At 43.7% G+C, this 26607-nt stretch overlaps 1 protein-coding gene across 1 annotated transcript in view; it reads right to left on the bottom strand.

The window, feature by feature from the left end:
- Positions 1-21847, bottom strand: part of ROR1 (receptor tyrosine kinase like orphan receptor 1) — a 156768-nt gene extending 134921 nt beyond the window's left edge. The window contains exon 1 of the mRNA XM_065655747.1: positions 21718-21847. Within this exon, the coding sequence (XP_065511819.1) occupies positions 21718-21817 (100 nt within the window). The 5' untranslated portion in view covers positions 21818-21847. The remainder of the gene's footprint in view (positions 1-21717) is intronic.
- Positions 21848-26607: the final 4760 nt, after the last annotated feature.

The raw sequence follows: 26607 nt of genomic DNA, 5'->3' as shown, positions 1-26607 counted from the left end.
CTCTTGCCACGTCCCCCCCAACCCCAGCCCTGCCAGATGCAAACCTCATCTCCTGCTGAAGGCTCCAGCAACACAGACCTCGCAGCCTCCCAAGACTGCAAAGGGCTTCATTCTCCTTATCCTGGGAAGTTTTTTTCCTCGTATCTAAATTAAATCTATTCTGCTGTAAATTAAGCTGAATATCTTTTGTCCTAGCAATCACTGCCATTGGGAATACGCTGTTCTCTTCCTGTAACAGCTTATGTACTAACAACTCATAACATCTGCCTTTTTTTTTTTTTTTTTTTTTTGTGATGCAACCTCTGTTCATTCATCCTCACGGGTCATGTTTTCTTAGCTCTGTGACAATTCTCGCTGTTCTCGCTGGGCTTTCTCCAGCTGGTCCATACCTTGCCCAATACACACTTCCCAAACCAGGCACAGTACTCCTCCGGTCGAGGTCTCGCCCATGCTGAGCAGAGGGACAGACGACTTCTTGTACCCTGCTGGTTCGATTGCCGCTGACACGGCCAAGCACAACGTTTGCCTTTCCTCGCCGTGCGCCGCTGTTGACTCTGCTCCATTCCTCTTCCGTGAAAACTCCCAAATCATTTTAGAAGAGCTGCAAACTAACCACATTCCTATTCTGTCATTTCTACAGGTGATTACTCCTTTAGAAGTTTAATACATTGCACTTATTCCAGTTCATCGTATTTCTTCTATTTCTCCAGTTTAGCAAGATCATTTTAAATGCTCACACCTGTGCGTCCTCCAGCAAAATAGTTATTCCATTTCCCGGGTTGCTACCAGAGCTACCAAACCGCTGGGCCCAAGGTTTTCCATTTACTCAGAGGCTCTCCATTTATTTAGAGGCTTTCCATTTATTCAGAAGCTCATCATTTTCTCTGCAAACCCCGCGAGCCGCCCTTGGTGTGCAATGATGCCGGTTCTGCCGCGAAGCTGCCCCAGTTTCACTGAGACCCTCTGTAGATGACTCAAGGGACGGCACAGGAGCTGTAACATCCCAAGTTTACAGGAACTCAAGATACGTCACCTCGTGTTCTCCACAAGACTCAATGAGCTGCTGTAAGAGGAAACGAGATTGGCATGACAGGATTTGTTCCTGACAAAACCATTTTAGCTTGCTGCTTATCTCCTTGTTATCTTCCAGCTGCTTGCAAATAATTTATCTGTTGTCAAGCAGACTGATGTATAATTCCTCGGCACTTCTCTTTAACAGGTTTTATGTATGCCTCTTTTTTTTTTTTCCCCCCTTTTCTTCCCGATTTCCTAGGCCTGCCCCCATCAGTACACAAATCCAGTGTCTCTCGCTCCTGACACTGGCCTGGGCTGAACAACTTACTCAGAGGTTAAAGAACTGACGGGAGCAATAGGAAAACATCTAATTTACCCAAGCACTCTATTTGTTTTTTCTTATTCTAGACTGAGATTGCAGTCCCTACATCTTTACGTTCATTGTGCTTGCTGTTTTTTTCAGGGCAGCGTGGAAAGCACCACAAAAAAAGAGCATTAAAGATTTTAGCCTTTAGTTTCACCTATCACGATTTTTCCTGTGCACAAAATCACAAGCCAGCATTTCTCTTTTACTGCTTCTCATGTTATCACTTAGAGCTTTAGTCCTACTCTGTGCCTTTGCTTTTCTGATTTTGTTGCTGTGTTTATCTGAAGCTTTTGTACCTATTTCCAGTTTTTAGATTCCTCCTCCTTGTGTTTGAAGCCACTTTCTCTCTTTAAGTCACACCTCTCATCATTCTCCCTTTGCTATATAAACCTGATTTTTTTAGATGTCTAAATATACATTTATTTTTTAGTCCAAATTTGTGTTTAAAAGTTGACATGTCTTGTATTGATTTGAAACACATAAAGCACCACATTGGACCTCTTTGATCTTCAAAATGTTGGTAAAACAGACGTGTGGAAGAGAAGATCCCTGGCTTTTATCCCCAGATCTGCTACAGGTTCTCTTTTGGTATTTCAAGCAAGCTATTTTACCTGTGCTCCTCTATATGTATCTAAAAGGAGAAAATACTAACAGCAAGGCACAGTGAAAAACTAAAAATTGTTTATAAACAGTTCTGAGATCCCTTGATCAAACCTACAATAAAAGATTGATAACTTCTGGATACTAAGAGACAGCAGAGAAATAAAAATGGAGCGTGCTATATTTCTTTTAGATGGAACATTGAAAATATTTGGTTTTTTCTAAAGCCTGCCAAGCTGCAATAAGAACCATATTTTTCTGCATGAAATTTAACACCCAGAAGAAACTGTAAAGGACCAGAAGGTCTCCTCTCCCTATACACTTATTACTGCTCTAAGCTCCATGAACATATGGAAAGAACACTCTCTAGTTTGCCTTTTGGGATGTAAATACAGATAAGTGCATTCATCTGTATGCTGGGGGAGAGGGAGAAAAAAAAAAAGAAAGAAAACCTACAGATCTTATTAAATGAGTTATCAAAAAATATGAAAGTGGCAGAAGTACATTATTGCACTACCTAAGTTCAGGCACGCCACTTACATGCTTTACATGCTTTGGGTTTTATGTGCATTTTCCTTTAGAAACTGTATTTCTCAGGACCCAATTCAAAAAGAACCTGATCTTTTGACACAGAAGAGTTATTTCGGTATTACCCATCCTGATTCAAGACATATCAATAGTGTAAGCTACATATTATCAGCAGCCAAGGATATCATTCAAGAAACAATACCAAAGTATGACAGGAGTTCAAAACATGCTTTTTATCCTTCCTCTGCTTTCCATCATACAGCTTTACCTACTACGGATTCAGATAAACCAGAAAAAGTGAGTGCAAATTTTAACTATAATATATAAATCGCGCTCGTTTTTCTACAAGTGTTCTCTTCCACACCCAAATCACTGAGAAAAAGCAGCTGCTCCAGCTAAGAACAGGGTAAATCCAAACAGATTACGCTGAAGTACTTGCTTTATGCAAGATTTAGTAGAGACCACAATAATCATTAAGTCTGATCCCCGGCGTGACACGTGTCACAAGTTCTGACATCCAGCAACTCCTGCACGTCGCCCACTGCGGCTGGGAGCACACTGTTTGCAAAGTCAGCCTTGATTTAAAGGCTTCCAGGCGTTGGAGAGTCTGCCACATCGTTTGATCATTTCTTTTCAACAGGTTTCCAAACGAAAAACTTGCAAAAGAAAGCTGAAGTTGGCTCCCTTTATTTCAAGTGGTAGACTTCGTTAGGAGTATCTCTGCATCGCAAACCACAGGGCAACGGAGAAGCACCTGAGCAAGTTGGGCAACGGTGGACGGAAGGTCCACGTGAGCCAATAACTCGGTTACACAAAGGAAATCACCTTGCCTGAAGCGTCATGTAGCTATCGACAATCTACGGCAGGCACCCAAGGTAAATTACATGTTTTTACACTGAACTAGTCTAATTCACATTTGCAGTTAGGTTTGCGCGTTTAAAACAAACTCTGAACAAAAATATCTTTTTTTTTTCTTCTTCTTCTTACAACAGTTTGCTTTCCAAGTAATTTCTAAGCACTTGTCTCTAAAGATGGGATTTCCCAGACACCTCAGTCCTCTGGATACTGGTGAATCCTCTGGAAACGCACCTGGGTGACTTCAGGACTTTCAGTCACATCACTGGCACCATTAGAGGTTTAAACCTTGGCGCCCATCCTTCTGCAGGGACCGCGCACGTGGAGCCCAAGGAAAGTAACTGCATCAGGGAACGTGGTTATACTGAAAAAAGACAATTTTGGGATCAGACCTCAGCCTTCACGGAAAATTAAAATTACACCAACACAAGGCTAGGTAAGGAAGAACAAAAGCTGTTCTCATGCTACAGAACACCCGATCACCCTCCTTTCACCCCTATCTCCCTGGCTGCTTTTATGAAGTTTAATCAAAAAAATATATGTTGTTATACTCCGGTCTTAAAGTTTAGATGAAACCAATTGAAATCCCGCACGGACTGCAGCACGTTAATGATACCGTGTTCTCTTCTGGCTTCCTGCCAAGGAGCGAACAGTGCCAACATTTGCAGACTTCCAACAGGAAATTAAATAACTGCCCTGTTGGAAATATAAACCCATTTACAGTGGTCAGACTCGCATTTTCCAAAACAATGATATAGTTTGTGCACGTAAAACGCTAGGAAAATTTGTAAGAAGATTGAGCCAAATGAATACGAAACAAAGACTTATGAAAAGGTATTTTACACAGCTCTACAAATTATAGCTTTGTCAGGTGTACTTCCTGACCTAAGGCTTATGTAGGAACAATTATAAGGGTCTTTACCGAATATGCTGTAAACACACCCCCGTGGCCGATGACTGAAAGTTAACAAAAGAGCTGCTTATTTCACAATTTTCTATATTCTTTCATTTACTCCATTGACTTTTGGTCACATACTCTGCTCTGGGCTACTGTCCCTCCTCACACACTTCACTCCATATTGAAGGGATGGGCAAAACGAGGAGCCTGTTCCTTCCCAGGCATTTGCACACAACCCGGACCATGGCGTTCAACTTGCCCAGGTGCTGCAGAGCCAATACACGATAAAAATAATATTATTCTTTAAGCATTATTCGTTAGCAAATTCGAGTCTCATCTTCATTACCCTGCTACTGCAACCTTTTTTCTCCACCAGCTTCTTCAAAGTACTATGCCACGGAGAGTCCAAAATGACATGGATTTGCCAGCCAGGAGAGGAATGGGAGGTAGGCAGCACGTTAGCCAAAAGCAGAGTGGTTCAATAACCAGAAATAACAGCAGCAGAATTTCCACACCTAAGGGATTAGAAAGTTGTCCTTCACATTTGTACCAATACTAAGACAGCGACAACTGTGGTGTTATTTCATTTTAAAGCAACACCATGTACTAGTGCAAAGCAAGTGCACTTCACCTATTTGTTAATGCAAACTTCACTGCATTCACTGTAAATAGTCTGAAGTTGCAGGTATAAAATATTTCCCACCCCACAATAGTGCTACCTTGTATTTTTGCACAGTAGGGCCTTTCATTCAAGGACCTGAACTTGTACTACACAGGTGGGTAAACATGATTATCCTACTTCACACAGATCAGGAAGGAGACAAATTGTTGCAGAGTAAGTCAATGGCAAAGCTGATAATTGCTTGAAAAAAATCCTGTTTCCCTAAGAAACACTTCTAGGATAGCCTGAAGATTCACAAAAAGATAGAGGTTACCTACATAGGACCTATATATTTTAAAACCTCACCTATCGTTTTATTTGTACTTACATAAGACTAAGAATTTTACATGTACTTACATCAGCAAAGTAGGAAGACACCACTACATCACTACTTTCATTGCTCCTTCCCTTCTTTCTCTTCCACCACACAAGTTGGGTTGAGGCGCTTGAAAAATGTCATCAGTTCCACCATTACCCTGGCATGCAGTGAATTATTTGCGTGGTTTAGATTCACATTCTGCATAAGTCATTTGACTTGTGAACAGAAAAATAAGCAAGGAAAAACAAGCATATTTGCAAGTGGCAGGAAAAGTAGCAGCAGGGCTACAGCCTTAAAACATCTCTGGGATCTCAGATGCCCCAGGACATCACTAACCACTGGTCAGGTCTCACTTTCAAGTCTCAATCTTATAAATGAAAAACAACTCAAACTCTCACTCACTTAGGCCCTGATCCAGAAAGGCACTCAAGCGAGTATCTAACTTTAAACACAAAACTAGTCCCATTTAAATCCACTGGACGTCTCAACTGTTTACAGCTACAATATATGTTTAAGTGCTTTGCTGGATTGGGGCCTTAAGCAGAGATTGTTATTTAACGCTTTCTTCAAGGTATGTAGCCAGTTTCTTGTGCCTCAACAAACTTCATCTTTTTCCCATCCACCACATCTCCTGTTGTTTCTTGAACAAACACAGATGTCTCCAGTCCGAACACTTCAGATTCCGCCACCACAGTAATCTAGGAACCAGCAGATATTAAATTAAAAGGCAAGATACTATTTTCAAAGTTTTCCTCGAGACAAGAATAAATAAGCAACATTCGCTGTCAACAGAAGAAAAAAGGCAAACACGGGCAGTGATGCATATGCTGGGGGGCAAAGGGAGACGATGGGAAAGGGGAAAACAAACCAGCCCTGCGGAGGAGGTAACAGCTTGAGGCATTTTTCCTCACTACAGCAATTGCCTGTGTAAGATTAGCAGGAGGAGTTCTCACTTCTTGCTGCAGCCGATAAAGCGCCAGAACTTGCCTGCAGAGAATGACCGGAGGCATCTGCAGCAGCACCACATGGAACAGCTTTTTCCACAGCAGCGGAGCATTTCCAGCACTGGTTTGCACAGAGCGGCTTCTCCACCAGTCTGTCCTTGCACTGTCTGATGCAAAGACTCGTTTACACAGTCCCCAGCCTAAGGTGACAAACCTGGGACGCACCAAGACGTGCCCCATTCAGATAAGACATCGTCACATCAGATGGACCAAGCAGCACTGGCAGCTCTTTGGCCTCTTCTCCTCCCAGCTCTTCCACCGTAGAGAAACTCATCACATGGGCAGCAATGCAATTAATTAAGCAACCAAAGGGAACAGATTCTTTTAAATCAGAGCTGCAAAAAAACCTGCTTAGGCCTCAAAATAGTCAGCAGGGGAACACTTTGAAAAAACAGGACTCCCAAGGACCATGAAAAAAAAAACACACTGGAGCGCAGAGATTAGAAAAGAGGAAAGAAACAGCATGAAGAGGAAGAAGCATCATGTGCTCTGCTAACTGCATCTCTTAATTAAGAGAATACAATTCTGGCTCAGTGAATTAATGTTACTGCACATCCCTGCTATAACACACATTTTTAAAAGGAATACATTCCTGTTCTTCAAAACGCTGAAGGATTTATATTCATCTGGCTACAGTATGTTACAGAACTAAAGACATTACAAAAAGATAATCCCCAGCAAGCTGGTGCTGTTACTCATATATTGAAACGTAAGAAAGATATTATTGGTTTGGAAGCTGTCAAGACACTTCTGTCCGTGTGCTGCAACAGAAGTCAGAACGAGACATTATCCAGCCCCTGTGAGAGGTTTCCATTGGACTCTGGAAAAATCAAAGGCCAGAAATCCTTTGGGGTGTTGACAATACTTTTCTAAACTAAATCATTACAAGTATAGTCCCCATTCACATAAAGATAATTTTATTTGAGATATAAAGCTTCTAATATAAACGAAGCTTTTGAAAGAAAAAGAAGTCAATCATTTTAGCTGCTGTGCCGTTGCAGCTCTTGTCATTTGCCAACACCATCATAGGGCTTGGCCGCATGAACATCTGTAATTCTGCTCCCCAGTACATTCTCCCCTGAAAAACTAAATTGGTATAGACGGATTTATATTTTTTTAATAACTCTCAGTCACTAAAAACTGGAAAATCAGAAAAAAGCACTGGAAGCTGCATTATCATTGGTGTGCCTGTGTTATATTAGACCAGACATGTCTCTGCTTGGAAACAAATTGATTGCATCTCTTGGTCCATCAGTCACACTCTGGCTAATATACCAATCATTCCCTAGATTAAAGAATAAGCATCTGCTTATAAATACAAAACAACTGAAGAGCTTCTCTGCTGTTCATCATGTGCACGTAAGAATTGAACCACATCGCATCTCAAACTCCAGATCAGGGCGTTCATTGAGAACTGTAACTGCCCAAAGCTTTTGGCACATGTACCAAAAAATGCATCTTAATACTTTTTTTTTTTTTTAAAATGCATGCATAGTATGTCATGGAGCACTTCCCAGTGACTACCACTACCCATTCCTGATTTCTATGAGCTCCCCTTCCTTCCACCTATTCTTATCAAGCAGCTCCGATGAGCAGGCAGCTTTGCAGCGTGCTTGGAAAACCAAGGCATTTGGAGCCTTGCTGAACTGAAGGAACTGGGAACTTTCAAATAATGGACTCTTCAATAAATTTATTACCAGCACCAGTCACAATATGCATTTATTCTGCATTTACATTAGCGCAAAGAAGAACAGATTTGAGCAAAATATCTTCCTGTGACTTCAAAGTTTCAATTAAGCATAGTATATCCCAAAATTAAAAGGGATGTTAATAGAAAACATCTAAGCAGATGCTGGCTGACACAAGAACACACTAAAACACAAACAAAACCCCAGGACTTGGAGCTACCAACAGAAATGGTTAGTCAGAGTAGCTCGATAGCGGAGCCCCAAAATGCGCTCTGCTCCTCATGAAAGAATAGGAGTGAAAATGCAGCTGGACTCCGCATCAGATGATGCCTTTGAATACTCAGCATCTTTGAATAAGCCTTCTACCAAAACCAATATACGTCACAAAGTTCACTGTGCGCCATTTCGCCCACAAATCTCAGAGTTCCATAGAGGGCAAGTTCCTCATTAAAAAACACAGACCAAAAAGTAACACCACTAACAGTGAATTTCCAAATCTTTTGTCTTTGTGCTTTCCAGAGGTGTAAATTGAATCTTCAGACCTATCGGGATCTGGATACAAAGGAGACAGAGTCCCTTTTCTACATACACAAAAATCACTCATTTCAGAACTCCATGAAGTGATGAGAACACTAATAAAAGCCAAAGAAGCCATACAGGAGACTAAAGCCACTAGGAGACTAAAACCAGGAGTTATTTCCCAATCAAGAAAGCTGATTTAATTGCATAACATTAAACATTTCCCTTTTTATATATTTATATTCCTTGAAAATGTGAAGAGTTTGTTCATGCTCAGAGAACTCCCATTATTCTCCTTGAATTGCACACACGATTACTAAATATAGGCTTCAAGAACAAATATTGTCTCAAGTACTAATGGCTTTCATCAAATACTGTAAATACTTTCCTGACACACAAATGGACTTAAAATTTGGAAATAAAACTGCTTATTTCAAGTCATACACTCAGTCTGAGAAATATTCTAGTAGAAATAAACAGTATCTTTTCATTAGGATTTGATTGAATTCTATACTGTTTTTTACTAGGCAAATGAGATGACTTTTAATTTCCTAGTATATATTTCTTTAAGACAACAGGATATTATGGTTAAGGTTGGTGGAGGGCATGAGAACATATATGGAACAAGAAGTGTAACCATTTGCATTTGGCTGTTCATTTTAACCCTGTTATGGTATGAAAGTCATGCAAAGGAGGTTGGATAATATTTTGTTTAGTGAAATCAAATACCCCCTGAGCAGATATTTTCCTGTATGCAAAGCATTTGCTTTCTCCCTTCCCCCAAAGAGCTCTGCGGGAATGGACACCGTTTTCTCATTTGGGAAGGGCTTGAAATGACAGTCGTCTTTCAGGCCTGAAAGTTGAGACACCTCCTCATCACAGTATGGATTGCACACATCAAAACTACCCCTTCTCCCATGGCATTTGGTGCAGGAAGCAAAAGCAACACTATATTCTGCTTAAAGACAAACCCCAAAGTATTCAAATTTCACACGTTCTGCAGCGGACGCTTAACGTCTATGGGAAAAGGGGCAGCGGCAGAACTCCGAATATCACTGTTTGTCAACTAAGTTTTCCTCTGCTGCACACACCTCCAGAAAAATAACCATCTCCGTGGTACCACCAGACATTTCAACAACACCGAAGTCCATCAGAAATACTCAGGAGTTGTACCGGTGTCACAGAGCAAAACAAAACAAACACCTCTCCCCTCTCTTTAAATGTACTTTAAGCCACGAAGCCAATGAGAAGAATTGCGCTTCTCTGCTCTTCGGCATCAGATATTCCAGGACACTTGGCACTGAAATCACTTTCTGTAAAAGTTCAGAAATGAACTGCTAGATGAAGCGTGCCCGGAAACAAAGCAGCAAAATTATTTTCTATGAAAATAATGGATTTAATTTTAAAAATAAGGAAAATAAAGTAAATTTTCCATCTACTTGCTGCGTCTAGTACTAGAAAAGTACCATCCTCAACAGGTATGAGTTCACGCTAGTTGTTCAAAAATGCATCTTTTAGGGCGGTAACATCACACTCGAGGGGTGGGCTTGCACCACACATCATCGTTTTCATGTTGAAAGCAGCTCTGTTTTACCCAGCAGTCCCAAGAGAAGCTTAAGAGAGTGATTCCACCCAGGCCAAAATTAAGACAGATACATATTTTTTGAACGGTTAGATAGTTCACTTTTTACCCCTTATTTAAATAAAATCGATATGCCGAATAGCTTCAGATGCGTGTTTTACTTGATGTGCTACAGTTCAGACCAAACAACTTAGAACCCAGGAATACTATAGAAGAAATGCAAATCTAGTGCTGTTAACATTTTTAACAAAAGCATTGATCATTAGAAAAAAACAGATATTTGTAAGGAGAAGCTGCCATGAATCCAGCTTGTTATTTCTTCAGCACAGCAGGCATTCTTTTACACGGGAAATATTTTAGCTGCCTGAAAGCAATTGCCCACTAAATTTCCTAAAAGATGCATTACACGGGTTCTTTAAAGAACTCTGGCAGAAAATCTGTCAGGCTCTGTTGCTCAAATTGACTATTTTAATCAGCATTACTGAATGATTAAGCCCCAGAGGATCATAACCACTTGTGTAGGATCTTCAAGACAGCAAAGCGAGATCAAAAACTAATATTTCCTTCCTGCACCTCAGTCATCTTCACTGTAATCACCAACCATCCTTGGTGTCAGTCATTTACAGTAACAAATAGCAGGATAATATCAGGCCTTGATACCTGATGAAAAGAGAGTTAAATTAGCACAATAATCCTTCAAGAACACGAGTGACTTTTCAAGGAGCCCGACACCGGCTTATACAGGAAAGGGGATGAAAGGAGTGTATAAAATTAGTTTAAATGGGATAATGCAACAAAAGCAAAAGAAAGTTGAGCCTCCGTATCACCACATAGCTATCCTTTGTAATATTTCAAGCGATTTTACAGGGCTTCTGACAGATACGTACATAGACACCTGTCAGCAAATTACATTGAATATATACACACTTAATCCCCTACTTGCAACGTCGAGACAGAATTCTTCCCTCTAGGCCTTTTCAGTTATTACAATTAGTCCAGTGAAGTTATCCTTGATAATCTTAGGAGATAATAAGTGGCAGGGGGGAAAGTATAAGAGAACATCTGACAATTACAGGGTTTGGGTAGGGGATTTCTGTAGAGCTGACCCAGAAAAAAAAAAAAAAAAAGACAATTGCCCTGCATTCAGTCAAAATCTTCTTGAAAATGGGGACTGCTCTTGGAGCTGCCATTATACCGGAGTTATTCCGCAGTAATTATAATGCAGGCCAAAAATATTCCCGGTTCTTAAAAGCTTCAAGCCCAGAGTCTTCAGGATGGCCTCGAATGAGAAGAGAACTGAAGAACTGAACAGGCCTCATGAATGACCACAGAGCAACCTCAGTTGTTCTGGTTTCCCAAAATCCTTGTAAAGGTCCCACATTTATAGGAGTCGCTTCCACCCACAGCCCTCACACAAGAGATTATATTACTCAACCAAGAGCCTTGTGGCAAGGAAAAGTAGTGAGTTGGCAGGTAGTCTCTCCTTCCTTATTGAACAAATTCACCAAAAATTAATTTTAAGTGCTATCAACACCAAGAAGAACTTTTTCCCCTTCCCCCAGCACCAACTATCAACTTTCTAAATTTTCAAGACAGATCAAAGAATTTCCCCAGAATTATTAGGAACTTCACAGATAAATAGATTTTGAAACCAGAGCGACAAGTGTGATCACTGCCATTAAAACCAGTTCAGGAAAAAAGGAACGGGACAGTTGGCTTAATGCCCAACCTAATCTGTCTCGCCCTGAATAGCACAACCAACAAAAAAAGGCAAATCCATCTGACTTTGACATTCCCTGTAGATTTTCAGCCTGAACTGAAAAGGGTTGATCACAGAGCTCCTCATATCTGAACCCTATTTGCTGCTATAAAAAGTGGGAGACCAAAGATCTTAAGAGGAGTCCGCATGGAACATCAAATTTCTGCACATAAAATATTCTCGGGTTTTGTGAACCTTTTACTGTTGCTCAGGGTTCACTACACAGCCAGTCATAAGAGTCAGAAATACTCACTAGGATAAAAAAGAAGATGGTGCGTTTAAAAAAAATATATATATATATATGTAAAAAACCACAAAACCAGAATGTAAGAACATAAATCACATCCTACAAACAGAGTCTCAAAGGGAAAATGGCAAATCAGATATCATCTCCCCCTACATAATGGAAGAAAATCAGGAGAACATCTTCTTTTGATCCCTGATGAATTAGAATTTTGCTAATGACTAACATTCCTCTATAATGAGAGGTTGCCTTTACAGCTTCTTCCCTTGCCTGGGACTTTTTGGAGAATTCAGGTAGCAGTAGGGGCTAAAAGAAGCAAAAACCCTTCGATGGTGTCCGAAAGCCTTCCTAAAGCTCTTTGCTGTACTAAAAATCTGGTTTATACACACATAAAATACTACTGTTCCTCATGTTGTGAAGAACATGTGTTTTTCAACATACAGCAACAAATCGTACACAGGAAAAATAAAACGAGAGGATAAATAATGACGACATCCAACTTATGGCCCAGCAGTGGAATGACCCATAACTTAGGAGAAGCAGAGTCTCCGCTGGGCCTCCGCTCGCTCTGCTCTGCAGGCACTAGAACGCATTCTGCTCTCCCACACCAGGTTTCAATTATTCATCTCTTACTCAACTTCAGATTTACTTATTTAAAAGGATACAATTTTAACAATAAATCTCATGGCTAGTGTTAATTAAAAGCTAAATCTTGCCCTGAGCTGGACTTCCAAAGTCTACGAGAATGTTCACAGCCCATTTATTTATTCCAGCATTGTGTCAGTTATTAAATTACAGTAAATTAAAAACACAGTGACAGACCAATAGCTAAAATAAGCGAGGCTTGTTGCATCTCACAAAGGTTGCCAGACTCAGGCTCTGACAAACTGCCAAGAAGAGTGAATTTAAAAGTGAGAGGCCCTCAGCTCAAAAACATCCTATCGCGAACATGAAGCGTTTCGAGCTCGGAGGTGCCAGCAGCCCGGCATTCCCAGGTTCATCACAACTGCTTCGTGCAGCCCTGGCCAAAGGGACCACGCTCTCAAACCACAAATCCGGACCATTCAGAGCTGTAAAAAGCATTGGCAAGAGTACTAAGTAAGAAATCTATGAAGAGGCTCAAGCCTCATGAGCATCTACCAGCTAGAAGGGGAGCAGCTTTGCACCAGCCGCAGTTTCTGGGAGGACTTCTGACATATTGCTAATGAAAATAAAGGCAACTCTCCTGTCCAGCAGCAAAATGCACCAAGTGCCCAAACAGGGCCTGAACAAAGGAAGAACCTCCTTGGAATTTCAGATTTAACTGATAGTTACTTCTGAAGTAGCACATTTTCACCTCTAATTACTGGCTTCCCTCCCTCTGCCAGCTCTGGGATATTACTGGCCTTTCACAGCTACTCAGCTCTCAGGGGAGCTCTGAGCTTCTACTCTTCACAAAAAAGCAAAGCGAGCACAAATCAAAACTGGGAACCTTTTTTTTTTTCATTTGGAGAAGAGCTTTAAATGCAGGAACAGAAAATTATTCAAGACACTAGACTAGCAAGCCAACGCTCAGAAGCAAAGATGCACCCAGTGCTATTCTGTGGCTTTTTGATAGCATTTAATGACATAAATCCTGACAATCAACTGGGAATTAAATGATTTCTCGGCATTCCAGGTGAAACACACTGAAAGCGGAGCTTGACGTAATGCTCTCTACAGTCAGCTTGTTCTGGACAAAAAGAGATGTCTTCATCATGGTATAAATTTTCACTAAATTCAAGGAAAGACAATGTGTTTTAAAAAAAAGAAAAAAATGAAAACATACGGAATGAATAATTAACATACAAACTAAAATTAAAAACTGAACCATACAGAATGCTTGTTACTTATACAGCACATCAAATATTTCAGCATAAACAAAACAATTTCAATGACACTTCCTTTTATATGAAGCCAAATTAATTTTGGAGAAGAGATGTTCAACCATGATAACTGACCTCTTAAAGGAAAAACTGGGAGAGGTAAAAATTTTTATAAATACAGTGTAGACTCCACAGCACTCGGATATACAATAACTATAAACGTGGCACAGATGAGAGTGATATTCACTGTACAATAAAGATGATACCTCTCCTAGAAAAGAAAGGTGCGATAACAGTTTTGCAAAGAAGACCTCACTAGATCAAAACCAGATCTAATCTTAGTTCTAACACTGATTGATTTTTTTTTTGGGGGGGCGTTATTTGGCCAAGTTTCTGGCTTCTCCTAGAGACCAGTCTGTGGACACAATCACACTTATCTTTGGGGACAGAATTACTGAAACTGAATTCACCAGAAAGAAAATAAAACCTTTTTACAAGTTACATATTCCACAAATGTTCGAAAGTACAGATGCTGAGGTGGCGAGACAGGCTTGTACATTTTACTTGGCTGCTGCTACAAACACAATGACCACTTCTCAAAGCGGTATTAGCCCAACAAGAAGAAAGGAAGTACCAGACATAATTTTTAAAGGGCTCTAGTAAAATTTCTCACTTGCTGCATCATCTCAAGCAGCTTCATTCCTCCTGACCAGGCCCCTGGAGCTTCTGATCTGCACCCGGTGCCCTTTCTGATGAGATTTTGAGAAATAAACACGACAAGAATCATAGAATCATTGCGGTTGGAAGAGAGCCTCAGGGTCATTGAGTCCAACCGTAACGTAACCTAACTCTAGCACCAAACCATGTCCCTAAGAACCGCGTCTAAACGCCTTTTAAACCCCTCCAGGGATGGTGACTCCAGAGCTAAAGGTCCTCATGAGTTTTGAAAATAAGACCACATAGATAATAAAATCTCTCCTTCTCCAGCACATCTTTTCGGCACTGAAGCACAGTTTCTCTGAATCAGTAACCATTATGTTCTGGATCGACCAGCCACAACGTGGACGCCCTCAGGCAGCACATTACCCATCAACCCTTTAAAGCCTGGCTTAGCATCTGGGGGGGACCGTGTCACCTTCTTCAGAGGAGCCCAAACCAGCTCCCTCTTCAGAGGAACTCTCGAGCTGTGAATCTGGAAGCGCATATCCTTCCAAAGATAATCTCAAATTCTAAGGCGAAGAAAAGCATACTCTCCTGTATTTCCAGTCTCTGGAGGGAATGCACAATGAGGTTATAAAGTTGCAGAACGTTTTTTCCTTGGTTATCTCTGATCTTTCCCTTTCCCATGGCCTGCTGCTGTGCTCCGACAGAGCTTCCCCGCTCCGGCTCTTTCCCAGGTCTGCGTGGAGCAGATGTTCAGACCTCTGCTGCACATGGAACGGAGCATCTGGGAACGGGACAGGACTCCGCACAACTGACACCCCTTGGAGGAAAGGAGCAGGAGGTCACAGGAAGCCATCGCCAAGTATCAGTTTCAACATATGACCTGACCAGTTTGGAAAAAAACCTTCTAATAAAACGCAGGCTTCCACCAGGGCCTCCGCTAACTGTTTTCTCAAGAACTCATCTCGTTATGAAACTTTACCATTGCGTATTGGGATGGCTAAGTCTTAACGTAAACCTAGCCCCAGATATCTGTTGCTGAGTGAAAGCATGCCTTTGTAGAACACAACGCAGAACAGGGCATCGGGAGCAGTTATAAAAAACATGCAACATCTGCACAAAGTTACCAGCACTTTTGCTCAAACTCTTTAGGACTGTGTCTTGCCTCTCCATGCGATGACTTGCCTCAATTTTTTTTTTTTTTTTTAAAACTTTCCCTGACACTGAGGCCAGACAGATCTCCTTTCCCTTCGACGTTCCCAAGTGCCACGAGCGTGCCCAGGCTCCCGGCCGCCAACGCGACAGCAGAAAAGCCTGGCCGGGCTGAGCCTGGCCCAGCACTACTGAACCCGTGTGGAATCTTCCCGATCCCGCTGGCAGGGACACGCTGCCCAGGCCTTGCCAACACCAGCGACACAGGATACTGCCAGCGAGGGACCATTTTTTGTTGTTCTTCAATGTGCTGTGAAGGTGCTCGGTACCACCTCGTTGATCAAACACAACCAGCGCCCCTGTGCAGCTCTGGAGGGGTTTTGTTAACAGAGGATATCAAGCACAATTAGGCCATGGAACTCAGTAGAACTAACAAAGCAGACTTGACCTAGGCTTTCTTCTGCTTTAGAGCCTATTTCATGCCTTCAGCCTGAACTCCAGCTAATGACTTGTTGGAATACATTAGAAAAAGCCTGGCATTGTACGCAGCACCGCTGAAACCCAGTACAGGTCCCACAATTAATTTCCACCTGCCAGTTCCTCCTCAACATGTGCCTTTCTGTTCCTGTTGATGACCATTCTGCATTATTTTCCAGGAATCGTATCTAACGGATCATCCTTCAAATGTGTCTCCATCCCAGCAACACGCGCCACTGGATTCTTTTCACAAGCCACTCGCCGTTTCCTTTCATACGCTGCTCTGCAGATTTACTTGGAAACAGTGGCACTGCGATGTCTCCACTTCAGGAGGAGATCCGGGAAAGCAATCTTCCTCCCCACGGGATGCTGGCATGGAAATATGCTGAGAAGCCTGCGTTATTGCTTTCCCTCACTAACGGGTTCCTTTCTAAAGCTACTTCTTCTTCCCAAGCTGCCTGACTTTGGCGGAGCACCGTTTTCAATATCACATTGCATGAGATTCCAAATATACGCAAGTTATTTTATTTTACATTATATTCCCAAGAGGCCCTAAAAGAACTTTTCTATTAAGTAACGGTAATATTTAGAGCTTTATTATTACATAACACACTAGAGGTATCTATTTAAGCTGAAATTATTCCATTTTTTCACCTCAGCAAACTTCACAGCCTTTCTATACATTCTGTCATTTCACTCAATTAAAAGACATTAAACATGACCAAGTCTCTCGTACATCATGTCATCTTGGTGAGGAGGGACAGTGACTCTGCTTGTAAACAGACAGAAAAATTATAACTTCTTCTGCAGCACCTGACCAAGTTTTACACCAAATGTAAAATTTTGGGAGCTTTGGAGCACTCTCTTCATTCATCATAAAGCACGTAAAACTGCAATCACCAAACCTACAGAAGCATCCTTCAGCTAACACCACTATTTTGTTATTATTTCCAAAGAATCATAGACAATTGCTCTCATTAACTTCACCATTGTTTCATTTATAAATGAGTACATTTGTTGACTTTCAGTATCTCCATTGTTAGAATGAAAAAGAAACCAGAATGGAAGAAGCCCTTCAAAGTCACTCAACTATTCAACTGCTGCCTCAGCCCAAAACAACCCAAAATTTCTTTAAGCTGAGCTTTAGGGCATTGGTTCCACAGCCCTCCCATTGCTGCACTACCCTGACCGCCAGAAACTGCTCCCCACCATATAACCAGATTTCACATAAACCTATTCTCTTGCACTTGAAAGCAGAGGAAATTATAAGACAACAGCCTCAGTTTGCTCATTTTTAAAAGCAGAAATTTGGATCAAAGAGAGCATGTAAACAATAAAATAACTTCATTTAATATTCATTGGAGTGTTTCGATACATGAAAATGTAATCTGCATTATCACTGTGATGCCTCTACCTGCACGAGGCTGGTTTGGGACATCCCAGCTGTGCCCAGGGCAGCCCCGACACAAGTTGTCTCTTGATACAGGTCAGGGAGCAACTTCACCACTGAATTACCAGCACGTGTTACCTGGGTACCCGCAGCAAGACGAGAACATCACACCGGAACAACAGATAAAATGTGAGTTTGCAGCCCATAATAACTGCAGATTACTAAAAATTGTTCCCTAAGATACAAAATTTCAAAACCACGCACCATTGCGTGAACATAAAATTTGCAATTGAGGATGACTCTGTTTTCTTCCAGGGCTTGGGAAAGAAAAGGTTTACACTTTTTATTTTGTATTAGTTAACCTTCTAGATATTTCTGGCTTGCAAAACAATCGCTATGTGGAAAGCAGCTGCATTTAGTTAGAGACTTTTAAAAGAGTTTTCAACTCAGAGGTGATGTTTTGAGTCCCAGAAGACTGCTGCATTTCTACATGTGTTTCCAAAGAGCGGTATCTAGTGTCACACCTCAGGGAAGCTGCTTCCCCCCGCTCCTTTGCCTAGATTTATGTATTTGTATTTAAAATCCATACTCAAGCTTTAAAACACTCCCCTGCCCAGATCTCTTTTGAGATGCTTTTAAGTTAAAGTTCCCGTAATGAACACAACAGCTTCAGTAGATGTTAATTACAGAAACAAAGAAATTATGTCCTAAAGATAATCTGCTGACACTTCAAGCAACTTTTGTCACGAAATGTGAGACAACGATCATGGTAAGTCCAACAGTGACAGCTACTCTCATCCTTTTACAGGCTTATGGCAACAAAAGTAATTTGTTTGTGTGCAAACTCATAAGTGAATACTGGCTGAAATTGCAGCCTATGGACAAACCAATTAACCACAGGGACTAATCAAGAGCTGTAGAACTTTATCTCACAAGAGGCAACTTTCAAAGAAATCACCAGTACCCACTATAATCTGAAACACAATCTAGAGATCTGTGGTTTTACTTTATGCTTTTATACTCTTCACGCTTCTTCTATTGTGACGCCTCACAAAGTTACATGATACGCAATAATAAAGCTGAAGTGGTAACATCCATAGTCAGATACTGCAAAGAATGAAAAAATATCCAAGTTAGAGAGTTCCTGTGACTTATGTTCACAATTAACTCTGTGGTTTTATTCAGAACACTTGGGCCAGCCCGTGAGCACCCTTGGGAAGAACACGCATTAAAGGCGGCCTGAATGTACAAAGGAAAATGCGCTTTTTGTTTTGTTTTGCTCTCTACAAGGAAAGGTCATTGACAAAAAGGAAGCAGCGGGAGACAGGGGAAAAAGTGAAGACGAAAAGACAAAAAAGAGCTTTTGGAAGGCAACGCAGCAGAACAATTTTAGTCACTTGACAATATCCCAGCTAAATGGACAACTGGGTAATAATCCCCGCCGAAGGAGATGTGACAATAGCTGCGCGGGTCCCTGCCCCTCACGCAGATCCACATCGGACTCGTCCTACTGAGCTGCTACTCACACGAGGCCGTTTGTGCACATCTGTACGCGTTTACTGGAGCAGAGCGGCAAAACCTCTGGAAAGGGAGTTGTGTCTTCACAGATGTTTGGACCAAGCACAGCACAATGAGGCTCTGATCCTCCCGGACCGCCGGGAGCCAAGAGCCTAAACTGCTCTTCAATGTTTTTCTTGTGTTACAGAGTCAGGTTTTGGACTCCCATCCCACCTTTTCTGGTCGTAGAACTTAGGCTACCACCAGAGATGGACTTTCATTGCAGTCCTTATCTGACATGCTTGGGGAAAAAAAGAAAACTTTTACTTATTTAGCAGTCCATATTCTCTCTTTTTGAAAAATGTGAGGCTAAAAGGGTAGGGATTGAAAGGCTCCGTATGGTTGGTTGGGTTCCTGATGGAGCGAAATCTATTCACACAGCCGCTACAGTCATTTTAAAAATTGTAAAACACCTTATAATAGTTTGTTCATTTGTTTAATTAGAGTGTTAATTGTTCAGGTTCTCTTATTCTTACACAAAACCTAGATCTTTAACAAGTTTGGGGAGAAACGTAGTGTGTGGTTGCAGCATACATGAAAGATGCCTATCTATAAAAGAAAAAAAAATAAATCACTTGATCTGCCCAAGAGTCAACATTGTAAGCTTTTGCCAAAGATATTACTTAAAATACAGGAAATATTTCACTGTGGAAAGTAATTGTGCATAATGACTATATTAATAGCCATACATAAAGGTGGATTCATATAGATACTTCCCAGCAGAATTCACAGTAAATAAAAAATGGCCAGTTTTGGACCCAACATGAGCAGCTGCTTTATGTTTGTGGGTTTTTCTCCCCCTCCAGGCTCTGGGAAACCCACAACATTTCATATTACAATCCTAAAGTTTTGAAATTATCTGAAAAACAGGAAAAAAGATGGCCTGTCTTCCCAGCCCCCTTTTTAAAAATCCAGCTATTTGTTAAGCACATACAGCATTCCCTGGAGACACTAGAAAACAACATTTGAAAACTTTCCCACTGAGATGTCATGGAGAATTCCTCCCCTAAGCTAGAACATCATCCAGCCATTGAATCTGGAGCCTCCTGCGTCCAACAGAGTGACACTGCCATACCTGGAGGTCATTCAAATGGCCCCGCTACCGAACACACAGTCCCAGGTAATGGCATCATTAGGGACACGCTGAAACACGGCGAGAAATCCAGGCACACCAGAGCGTTGTATCTCTTAGCTACGACTTACTTTCTAAAGGCATCTATCCTACAGCATCTGTAATTTGGCTTGGAAGTTTTAAAACCACAGCTTTTTCAGTTCTGAACTGCTAAGTACTTTAACTCAGCCTTCTCTCTTCAGTCTTCACTGTTTTCCTTCTTTAAATACTAAACACATCCATATTATCAAGCAGGATTTTTCAGAAGTGCATTGTGATTTAAGTACCCACCATAAAATACCTTCAAGGAGACGGAGTTCATGAGTATCCACCTCTTGCTGAAATTCTCATGCAGGCATCCAAAAGCACTGCTCACTTTTTACTGACTTGGCCTCAGAAATCAGCCCTTCTTGCCTAATTCCAGCCAGGTCCCTTTATGCCTGTGCTATGCTTTAAACATATAAATCATTTGCAAACGGCTGAAATCAAAACCCTAATAAAACAGAAGGATTGCAAAATAAATACTACTCGTTAAAGCTAAATCAAAGAGGCTTTCTTTAAGGGTATTGTTTAATTTTTTTTTTTTTTAATTGGAAGACTACGAGGGCGATGAGATGGCAAAACAGCCCCCAAAGCTGGAGCTAAAGGACAAGTCATCATTGATAACACCACCTCGGGAACCATAAATCACGTATCAAAAGCGAGATTGCCTGGGAACGGCTACACTTCGCTAATAACTCAGCCGAACACTTGGAAGGGGTTTTCTACGAAGCAATTAAACACAGATCAAGTATAAAACTTGGAGTTCGTTAACGGGTGTGGGGGAGCGCTGGAGCCGCGGGCTCCCCAGCGGGCGGAGGGGCCGCGCAGCCCACGCAGGGCGGCGGCCCCGGGCAGCCGGCGGTTCGAGCCCCGCAGCCGGGCAGCCCGCGGTTCGAGCCCCCCAGCCGGGCAGCCCGCGGTTCGAGCCCCCCAGCCTTCGAGCCCCGCAGCCGGGCAGCCCGCGGTTCGAGCCCCCCAGCCGGGCAGCCCGCGGTTCGAGCCCCCCCAGCCGGGCAGCCCGCGGTTCGAGCCCCGCAGCCGGGCAGCGCCGCGGTTCGAGCCCCCCAGCCGGGCAGATCGCGGTTCGAGCCCCCCAGCCGGGGAGATCGCTGTTCGAGCCCCGCAGCCGGGCAGCGCCGCGGTTCGAGCCCCGCAGCCGGGCAGCCCGCGGTTCGAGCCCCGCAGCCGGGCAGCGCCGCGGTTCGAGCCCCGCAGCCGGGCAGCGCCGCGGTTCGAGCCTCCCAGCCGGGCAGCCCGCGGTTCGAGCCCCGCAGCTGGGCAGGGCGCCCGGCCGCGCCTCATGGCCACCCCAGACCCCACACGGGCGGCACCGACAGACTCGGTCCCGGTCTCCCCCTCACAGACTCCCCGCCCCGGTCTCGCCCCCGTCCCGCCACGGGCGAGCGGAAGGTCCCGCCGGGACGCGGCCCCACGCAGCCCTACCTTGCGTGGCGTCCCCCAGCTCCGCCCGGCTGCCCGCACGCAGCAGCAGGAGCAGCGGGAGCAGCAAGAGGCTCCCGTCCCCGCCGCCCGGCTGCTGCATTCCTGAGCCGGCGCCGCCGCTACTCCCACATCCACCGCGCAGCGCCGGCGTCCCGGGCCGGCCCGCGTCTCCTCCTCCTCCTCCTTCCGCGCCGCCGACCCGTCCCACGCCGCGCCTTCGGGGCTGCGCTCTCTCGGCGGGCGGGGAAGCGGCCGCCGCCTCTGCCGCCCTCAGCCCCTCACTTGTCACTTTGCGCCAGCTCCGCGCACAGAGCGGCCCGGCCCCGGCCGAGCCCCCCCCGGCCCCGGCCCCGCCGCAGCCCGGCCGAGCAGCGCCCCCTACTGTCCCGCCCGCCCCGCCGGCCCGCGCGCCGCAGAGGGGCGCTCGCCTCTCCCCGGCCGGCGCCATTTTCCCCGCGCCTCAGGCAGCAGATGGGCTCGGCGCCCCTCACCTGCGGGAACTCGCGTCCCCGCGGAGGGCAGGCGCCCTTCCTCACAGCCCGACTCATGCCTTTCCTTTCAGAGCAGGTGGATTTATGAAGGCGGCAGTTGGGTTTACCATCCCTTTCTCTCCCCACTTTCCAAGGGTCTGACACTCATACAGCCAACACAATATGTGGGATTATTGCACCTGGGGGAAACCACTTTTCCAGGCAGAGTCTAGTTTAGTTATTGTTACCTCCATTCCTGGTCATCCGAGGTTTCTCCCTGGTCTTCTGTCATGCATGAGAGCTGGAATACCTCGTCAGCAAACCTCGCTGAGGAAGCTCCCTGGTCACAAAGTGAAGGACGCCATGTCAGTAGGGAGGTGGTGAAATCACCACTTCGGGGTGTCCGACTCAACTCTAAGCGCAGGTCAGCCCGCACCTGCCCCCACACAAAGGGCTCGTAGCAATGGAGGTGGGAATGATGCAGGTACCTGAGCAGCGGCAGCTCCTCCTGTCCCTGAGAAGGACATCGCTGGCTGCCCAGACACAGCTGTGGCTGCAGAGAGGGCAGCTGGTCGGTTTTACATAATTTGAAGTTTATCCCACTGAGCTCTACTTTTTAAGATCGTTTCTGCTGAAACGAAGCAAAGAAACTGAGAACTCACAGTGTGGAAAAGTGATTTCTCAACTATTCTTCATATGTGGGTTGATAGTCAAGAGCTTCTAATTTTCCCCTCACAACATTTCCAGTTTATTGGACCTCTATTTTTCCTGTCAGTCAGGACCTCAAAAGTCCAGTTTGCATTTTAGGAATAATTTTCAACCCTTTCTGCCTTAGTGAAATCAACATTCAGCATACTAACTTATCCTAGTTTTGCTTTTATACAAAAAACCAAAAGCCTACCTGAAAAGAAGTCAGGTGTAGCTACTGCCTGAGACCGTAAGTGCCAAGAGCAACATTTTAATCCTCCTCTTCACTCTCCATTTTATCACAGCTGTAACTGTGGTCAGGCAGGTTCCATAGTAGATGGCACAGGTTTGCTGGAGCTACTAGGAGCGATAACTACTTTCCATCCAGGAGAATGATCACATTCCTGGGATGCTTAGATCAGGTTTAGGATTTCAGAAGTTAGCAACTGCTTAATAAAAAGTTCATAAGGAGAGTGGAAACAAGGACAAGATTAAAAGAATTTCCTCCTCGCTTCCTGCTAGATCAGATCCACCCCTCTTAGGCTCGCTTTCTGCCATATGAACCTTGTATTTCTTGTCAGACGCTAATAGAGTTCCAAGAGGAGGAACAAACCCAGATAAGCATCTGGCCACGTGTTAGAGAAGGTGCTTGAGGTCTGAAACCACCTTCTCCTCACATACACAAACATGCACATATCCCTCCTCAGACCAGGGAGGACAATGTCAAGAATTATGCGCTTCCTAGGGAGTGACCAATGTACAAATACAGATTAAATGGAAGAGGCAAACCAAGCTTTTTACTGCCAGAGCTGTGACAAGGTGTGACACATGGAAGGGACTGTCTGCTGCTGGGACCCGGGTGCCTGGGTTTGCAGCATGGTGGGGTTTAATTTCTGCAGCATCAGATGAAGTAGCTCCCTGTTCAAGGTGCAGAACTTTTTGCCACCTTGCTCCAACGTGCCTTAGGATGCAATTTCACAGGTGGGTGAAGGCAGCCATGCTGCTACCATCCCTCCCTGTTGCCAATCGCACATTCCCCAAACATTCCTTGTGTCAGCTCTAGTAGTTGCACAGCCCCACAGGACCTGCCCTTTCAGCAGCAGCATGAGCTTAGGCCAGCTTAAACCATGCACAAAGCCAGAGCTGACTCAAATCAAGGTTAGGAAGGACCCACATCATTTGCTTTCCCAGGCAGCAACATGATCTTCCCGGTCCTGCACATTGTTTCTGACACAAAGAACCAGGAGCTGAGGTGGTTCAAGAGCTAAGCTGACAGATAGTGGAGATAGTTCTGCCAATTTAGGTCCTAGAACCACCTTTTTCCCAGGGCAGAGCAAACACTCTTTGGTCCTCAAGGAACAGGGAGCTGAAGGTGCCACAGCCAGCAGAACAGGGGTCTCACCAGCCAGAGCCTGTCCCACTACCCTCAAGCAAGGGCCAGGGCCAGCTCAGCGTCTAGATCATCAGGCAAGTTGGTGGTGGTGAGACAGGTCTGAGATCAAGCTGAGGAATCAACCGCAGGTCAGGCTCCGTTCCAGCAATGGTCACTGGGGCACAGCCCAGCGATAAGACAGGTCTGAGGTCATGCAGGGAAGTCAGTCCATGTGTCAGCATCCAGAGCAGCAGGTTCCACAGCCAGGCACTGGGATGCTGGAGCTGCAGACAGCTAGTCCTCTGACATAGCTCAGGCAGGGACTAAGCAAAGGGCAGGGCTGAGCTGAAATAGAGCCCCTGGGCAAGGGTAGGGTGGGAGGCCCCAGATGAGGCTGGTCAGTGATTAAGGGCTATAAGTGCCCTCAGGGGCCTGACACTGATCATCCAGGTACAGGAATACAGGAGCTGATGCCAGGGAGAAGGTCAAGCCCTCCAGCTGGGGTAGGATTTCTACAGCACCAGCCCAGACTTGCTTGCCCTGGGCCCCTAAGGTGACATTTCAAGTCACTTCTAAGCTGATCTAACAGCAAGCTGCTTGCAATTAAAAAAAAAAACTTAAAAAAAATTAAAAAACCAAACCCAAAACCCAACTCTTGTTTCCTGTATGTTCATCTGGGCAAGTCCATTCAGCCAGCTGATCCCGTGGAAAACTATGAGCAACGTTCCTCCAACTCATCCAGCTGGGTCAGCTCCCCCAGCAGCTGCTGGGCTGTGAGATCCAGCGAAAGCGAGTGGGACCCTTGTTCAGGGCTGGGGTAGGAGCAGCTGAACCGCTGCTTTTGGCAGCAACCTGCCTTTGGACTTGTTGAGCTGTAACACAAAAGCGTTTCCTTAATCTGTTTGTTGTGTCATGCAGTAAAATGTCTGTGAGGTCCAGACTCCTCTGAGCTTGGCATAACCCATGGTGGTGCCTAAAGGTACGAGAGAAGCTTCTGGTAGATGGGGAGACTAAATGCAGATTCCCCAAATCTTTAGTTAGCTTCTAAGTGTTAGATATGTGCAGTATGAAAGGAGAAATCATTTGTGATTAAAAACCAAACCATTTATTTTTAGCTGCAAATCTACCAAAGCACATGCAATTAGCAAATATAAATCACTTCCTGGCTTGAAGACCGTTCAGCACAGCACATAAATGAAAGTTAAAACATACGTTTTGGGAATACATGGTACATCTGCTCTCAATCTGCAGCATTTTGAAATCAATACATATATTCTCCCTCCTTTTCCTTTAACATGCTGCAGACTGTCATACCACAGTGGAAGAACTAAAAATATTAAACAAAGGAACTAGAGCGGACACAGCCCTAAATACCATAAAATGAATAGCACAGAGTATTTGGAATGATCCGATGGCAAAAAGTAGTCGAGGTGAGGATAAGCACTGGCTTGGGATGACAAATTAGAGAGAGTTTGTCCTCCATGGTCTACAGGATGATTCGGAGATGTAATGCGCAGATAAAGCTTCAGAAGGTGAGTCTGGGGAGAAGAACCGACTGTTTGATGCATGTCTACATATTTTAAAACAACGAAAGGCTTGTAGTCAATATCTTAGTGGAATTAGTTCCCGCAGGGAAAATGTATTACACAGATTTTTTTTTTTTTTTAAATGAAAAGATAGCAAAGAAGCTGACTGTCTGGGAATGATTTGTAAGTACAATAAACTTCACAAGAGGATGATAAGCAAAGTATTGTAAGAGAATAGTGTCAGAAGTACAGCAAAACAAAAGAGGAACATTACACGTTTGTAGTTACTGACAATGAGTGTTCTTAAGTATCATGTCACATTATAAAAGAATCCTTGTTTTCCTTTCCATCTCTCACTAATACTTCTATTAATCTATACCAGATTTTTTTTCATTCAGACATTTGAGGCCATATCAATCATCCTTTGCTCATTTGAAATCCAACTAGAATTACAGGGGCATGGTAAGGCTTCCAGAGTGGAACCTGGATATACGGCCAGGAGTGCCCATGGGCTCCCAGCAAGACTTCATAGAAATCTGATTTCACTGCTGACTTTTAAATGCTGACATAACGTGGAAAACAACAATTGCTGGTACTTTTTAAGGACTGGAGATTTGCATATGTATTTTTCTTATGCTGCTAATGCTTTAGAATAGGAATTCTGTCTAACGTATGTGAAGACATTGTCTCACTTGATGCATCCTTCATCTTGCAGCTGAGTTTTCAGGAGCAAGTGCAGTATAAACAATTACACGTTTCTTTAAAAGGAACAGGAGATATGAATGTGTTATGAATTCTCTCTCGAAAAAAAAATCAACAATTGTATAGAGACTAG

The sequence above is a fragment of the Caloenas nicobarica genome, chromosome Z, assembly GCF_036013445.1.
Source record: "Caloenas nicobarica isolate bCalNic1 chromosome Z, bCalNic1.hap1, whole genome shotgun sequence".
NCBI classification, from domain to species: domain Eukaryota; kingdom Metazoa; phylum Chordata; class Aves; order Columbiformes; family Columbidae; genus Caloenas; species Caloenas nicobarica.
The sequence above is the reverse complement of the archived record's forward strand: the minus strand, read 5'-3'. Positions and strand labels throughout refer to the sequence as shown.